General features: G+C 36.9%; 1 protein-coding gene across 1 annotated transcript; it reads left to right on the forward strand.

Annotated features, from left to right (window-relative positions):
- Nucleotides 1–275: 275 nt before the first annotated feature.
- Nucleotides 276–3,394, forward strand: LOC134622591 (uncharacterized). Its single transcript, XM_063468027.1, has 4 exons — nt 276–1,608; nt 1,914–2,072; nt 2,154–2,207; nt 3,034–3,394. Exons 1-4 carry the CDS (start codon nt 294–296, stop codon nt 3,279–3,281), a joined length of 1,776 nt encoding a protein of 591 aa, XP_063324097.1. The 5' UTR covers nt 276–293; the 3' UTR covers nt 3,282–3,394.
- Nucleotides 3,395–5,710: the final 2,316 nt, after the last annotated feature.

Genomic DNA, 5,710 nt, shown 5'->3' on the forward strand with positions numbered 1-5,710 from the left:
TTTCCCGCCACCTGAAAATGCACAAAACAGCTCCTGATGTTGTGCATGCATTTTCCCTGCCTAGAGACTCAAACGAGCGTAAAAGCCTGTTAGAGAAATTGAGAAATAAGGGAAATTTTAAGCATAATGCTGCAGTGTTGCATGGTGGAGTGAGACCACTGAAAGTGAAGAGAAGACCCAAGATTAAAGCAGTAGAGGGAAAGTTTGCTCATTGCTTTTATTGTCAAGGGATGTATGTTCGCAAGGATCTTTGGAGACGTGTCAGCAGATGTCCTAACAAACCAAAAGATGACATGGATAAAGAACCTGGAAGAACCAAAGTACTCGGCCTGGCTTTAACTCTGGAGTCTCAGTGTTATCCGCAGGTGTCAAGTGGAGTGTGGAAGGTTCTTGCTGTTATGAAACAAGATGAGATTGCCTCAGCTGTGCGAAATGACTTTACTGTTATTCAGTTTGCCCAGTCCCTCTACAATAAACATGGACAAGACCCTACTAAGTATGATTATATACGACAGAAGCTTCGTGAAGCGGGACGTTTGTTGTTGTGTCTGCGTACAGAATTCTCAGTGCATAACATCGAAGAAGCTATTAAGCCTGCTAACTTCCAGAGAGTTGTGCAAGCAGTAAAGAAAGTTTCAGGTTTTGATGAAGAGACACTGTCATACAAAACTCCAAGCCTTGCGCTGAAACTGGGACATACACTGCATAAAATGTCTGACATTATCCATTGTCGTGCCCTCATGACAGAGGATGAAGCCCTAATCAAGTCCACTGATGCGTTCAAGAAGTTGTATGTCTCCAAATGGTCCGAGATGGTGTCTCACCGTGCCTTGAACACATTGAGTGAGGCAAAGTTTAACAAGCCATCAACATTGCCCTTTACAGAAGATGTTCGGATTCTCCATCACTACCTTCAAAAATCTGCAGAAAGTGCCTTTTGCAGCTTGGAGAACGAAGCCACAGCTCAGAATTATGCCCAACTTGCACAAGTTACACTCTCACAAATCATTGTGTTCAATCGAAGACGTTCTGGAGAGGTTTCAAAGATGCGCCTCAAAAGTTTTCTTGAAAGAGACAAAACGGCACTCCACACAGATGTTTCCATGGGGCTCTCAGAAATGGAACAGAGACTCTGTAACTATTTCTGTAGAATAGAAATAATGGGAAAAAGGGACAGAAATGTTCCAGTTCTGCTAACACCAAGCATGCTGGATGCTCTGTCACTACTGGTTAGTAGGAGGCCTGACTGTGGTATTTGTGCCACTAATATCTACCTCTTTGCAAGACCCCGATCAATGAGTCATTACAGAGGAATGGACTCCTTGCGTGTTCATGCACACCAGTGTGGAGCAAAGCACCCTGAGTATCTAAGATCGACACAGCTCAGAAAACATGTTGCCACACTCTCACAAGTCCTTAATTTGAAAAACAATGAACTTGATCAGGTTGCAGATTTCCTGGGTCATGATATCCGCGTTCACCGCGAATTCTACAGATTACCAGTTCCCACAACACAGCTGGCCAAGATTTCCAAACTGCTTTTAACACTGGAAAAAGGACATCTTTCCCAGATCCAGGGGAAATCACTGGATGAGATCGAAATTGAAGGTTTGTATTGAAAGGAGCAAATATTAGGGCAGTAGTTGAATATTATGCTTTATCAACAGAATTAAAACCTAAAAGCACAGACCATTCTGTTAAATGTCCATGATTTAAGGTTCTTGAAGTCTGTTGTTTCATCACTTTGCAACATTTGGCAAACTGCAGAGTGGTGGCCTTAAATAGTAAAACTATGTACTGTGGAAAAAGTATAATTTCCAGTATTTGTTCTGTATTTTGTCATCTCGTTGTTAATGTGAGGTTTTTGGGGGGTTTGTGTTTGTGTTGGGTTTTTTTTTACCACAATTTCTCAGATGAAATTGCATTAAGTGATGCTGAAACAAAGGACAGTGAGAGTGAATCAGATGATGATGACACAGCACTCACAATGTCGGCGTGTGGCACCAGTGAGCCTGTACATGCAGTAGCTGATTCCACAAACACAGCGCAGCTCCAAGACACTGTAGATTGTGGTAAGTTACCACTAGCTTGGTTTCTGTGGATAAAATGTTTGTTACAAATATTAAAACTTAATCAAATTGTGTAATCAACAGATGAAGAACCACTCATAATGCCTGCAGCAAGTGAGACTGCTGCTCCCTCTGAAGGTAAGGGGTGCAGTTGGTTCTCTAAGCTTATGGACACGTTCTTTGTAATTGCGTTGCAATTCTGTCTCTCTACACCACCACAATGGATTTTAAAATCAAACAATATCCATATGTGTTAAAGTAGACTTCCTGCTTTAATTCTAGGGATTTGACGGAATCATCACATCACAGCCATTATGCATAGTCTATTATTCTCAGAGGCTCAAGGGTAATTGTATAGCTGACAAACAATTTAATGACTGGGTGAGGCCTGTCTACAGACTACTTCATGGGACATACTATGGTGCTTGCATGATGCATTCTCATTATCCAGTTAAGTAAGTAAAAAGGTTGATTCTGTTCATCTGAACGTAGTTTTTTCAGTGGGAGAAATGTTTCGTCACTTAGATATTTGTGCTTTAAGGTTCTTGAATTGTTCATCATCTATTGTTTCATCACTTTGCAACATATGGCAAACTGCAGAGTGGTGGCAAAAAGTCACTTGGATGAGTGACAAAATGTTTCTCCCACTGAAAACGCTACATCCAGATTAACAGAATCAACGTTTTGGGATTTACTTACCTGGATGATTGAGCATGCATCAAGAGACTTTTATTCAACTTTTTATTCAGTCTTTTATTCACAGTGGAACACTAAATGTTGTTTCATTTTAGAAATTTGATAAATTTTCAAAGTGAATTTTAGCTCGTTTTGATATTGATGGTACCAACACATTTCAGAAGTTAGGACAGGGTAGCATCCATTCTTTTTACAAGCAAATGATTTTTTTTTTTTTTTTTTGTTTGGTTTGTTTGTTTTAACTACTACTACTTTATATATCTTCCAGATAAAAATGCTGCTCAATCCCACAATTCCCGAAGAGCTCCCAAAAACATGTGGTCCAAGGCTGAGGTTGCTGCAGTGATGAGGCATTTTAAAGACCACATAAACGAAGGGAAACTGGCCACCAAAAATGAATGCAGTCATTGCAAATTGGTAGAAGATCCGATGTTGGCAGGAAGAACAGTTCAAAACATAAGAGATTTTGTAAGAAACAGAGGATTAACTGCAAAAAGGCAGAAAAAAATGAACTAAAATAACTGTTTAGCCAGATGTGGTTTTACATCTTGGTCAGATGGCCAAACTGTTGTTAAAACTGAGTTATTGTGCAGCAGGCTGCCTGATGTTCTGTTTAAAAAAAAGTTCTTGTTAATTACAGAAGTAGTTTGTATTTCATAATTTTTTTATTTAATTTATTTAGTTTTTTTGACAGGTTCTTATTTTAATATATTTTTTTTGACAGGGTATATTTAAAATAAAAAAATATAAATGCATATTTTCTCCCCTTAATATTTACCTTTAAACTTCTATATTTTTATATTTCTGTGGTTAGCGTGGGCATTTTTGTCCATAGGGTTAGGGTTAGGTTTCTTTTTTATTTATGGTTAAAATTAATGTTCAGATCCATTAATTTTATGGTTAAAATTAATGTTCAGATCCAAGAACACTAATAAAATGATGTCCCAGTAATCCTGTGTCCTGTCAGATATGTATTCATGGTAATGATGAGCTATTTAATAATGACATCATTGTCCCTTTAAAGTCCCGATATTGGTTTTTGTGGACCTCATAAAACACATCGTTGTCAAGTGGACAATGTCTCCACAAAACACAATAGAGTCTGGTTGGTGTGTATCAGTGTATCTAGACTTCTATAGGGAGTGTATTAGGTCTGAAGTGACCCAAATTTTTTTCAGATTTTTTCGAACACTTTAACCTCGCTCCCTTGGCTCCAAGTCCTCTGGAAACGGTAGTCCCCGTAAACCACCGCCGGGCGGATTGACGTAGTATAGTCCCGCCATACCACATACACCCGTATGTGTGTGTGTGTGGGTGTGTGTGTGTGTGTGTGTGTGTGTGTGTGAAAAACCTTTTTAGGGCAGCATGTCATTGTTGGATAAAAATATAATATATTCAGACTGGTTGACTGGCATAAACCCTGTGTGTGTGTCTTTCTCTGTACATTTGTGTATCCATATTTGGTTTTCTGTGTATTTGGTGATTTGTGTATCCATATTTGATTTTGTGTATATCTGTTGGCTGTTCTTATGTGTTTTTTTCTAAATGTATTTTTATTTTATTTTTTCACAGATGAACAAAAATTAGTTTTCAGCGAACTTAACCTTGTTCCTTTTTATTCAGCTTGTCATTTTACCTTTCCAATATTTCAACTTAAGTTATTACTATTGTGCACAATCATAGTATCTGTTCTAAATCATTGTTATTAAGCTATATTGTAGGATTTCTGCTAAATCATAGCATTTCTACTATATTATATTTTTCTTTCTAAATATAGCATTTCTGCTATAGAATAGTATTTCTGCTATGTTATAATATTTGTGCTAAACTGGAGTATTTTTGCTAAAACATAGTATGTATTTAAAATTACAATATTCATAGTATATTACAGTGTCTCTGGTAAATCACAGCATTTCTGCTATGTTGTACTATTTTACTAATTCATAGTATTTCTGTAATGTTTAAGAATGTTTGGCTAAATATATGCTTTCTGTTATCTTATACTATTTCTCCTGAATTCTTGTATTTTTGAGAAGTTATCGTGTTTCTGGTAAGTTACAATATTTCTGCTAAGTTCTGCTATGCTATTGTATTTCTGCCAAGTATTATGTTTCCTCTAAGATATTGCAGTTCTGCTAAGTTACTACATTTTAGCAAAGTTCCTTTGCTTCTGCAAAGTTTTTACAATTTCTGCAACTTTTCAGCTTTTTCAGCTAGTTTCAGCAGAAAGCTTCAGCTTTAAAGCATCCACACTGCATTTTCGCAGGAAATGCAAATTTTTCTAGTTATTCTTCAAGTTGCTTCCGTACGTTTTTTGCTGTTTAACTACTTCCACAATTTTTGTGCTATTTTCACCGTTCAAATTTTAAACTATTCTACTATTTTTGCTCTTTCCGGCTATGACTTTTGGTATTTTTTGCTATTATACTTTTTAAAATATTAAGCTTTTTTCCTTTAATTTGTCCCATTGAAATGAATGGAAAACTTCCAAAATTCTGCTAAAACTTGCTTGTTTTTGAAACTTAACTACTTCCTCATACTTTCACCTAGAACAACCATTCAAACTTTAAAATGTTCACAAATTTTTCTGCTAGTCTTGTATGATTCAGCTTTTTCATATCTGTTACCATTTTCATCTTATCCCTCTTTAAGTTTTGAGTTACATTTTTGTGATTTTTCACAAAATACATGCGTTGTTATGGTTGCTATGCACTTGGCTTTCAGTGAGCCACTGTAAGTTTCGCAGTCTTCTCTTCATGTCCGAACAACTTCTTGCTACTCACTCAATTTTCACTCAACCCACACAAATTATACATCAAAACGTAGGTATTTTTGCTGGCTTTCAGAAAATGTCACCATCATTGTTGTGGGATTTATAGAATTTTGGCAAATCTCCTCAGACCAACACAAGGTCGGAAAAGTCTCCATAGAAAGTCAATGGAGAG

This window comes from Pelmatolapia mariae, unplaced genomic scaffold (assembly GCF_036321145.2).
Source record: "Pelmatolapia mariae isolate MD_Pm_ZW unplaced genomic scaffold, Pm_UMD_F_2 NODE_ptg000077l+_length_121898_cov_1, whole genome shotgun sequence".
In the NCBI taxonomy this organism is placed as follows: domain Eukaryota; kingdom Metazoa; phylum Chordata; class Actinopteri; order Cichliformes; family Cichlidae; genus Pelmatolapia; species Pelmatolapia mariae.

Excerpts from the sequence above, each read along its gene's own strand:
- LOC134622591 (XM_063468027.1), top strand. The coding sequence starts at position 294 with ATGGATAAAGAACCTGGAAGAACCAAAGTACTCGGCCTGGCTTTAACT. Across the intron at positions 1,609-1,913 it reads GGATGAGATCGAAATTGAAG|ATGAAATTGCATTAAGTGAT; the intron begins GTTTGTATTGAA and ends ACAATTTCTCAG. Across the intron at positions 2,073-2,153 it reads CCAAGACACTGTAGATTGTG|ATGAAGAACCACTCATAATG; the intron begins GTAAGTTACCAC and ends TGTAATCAACAG.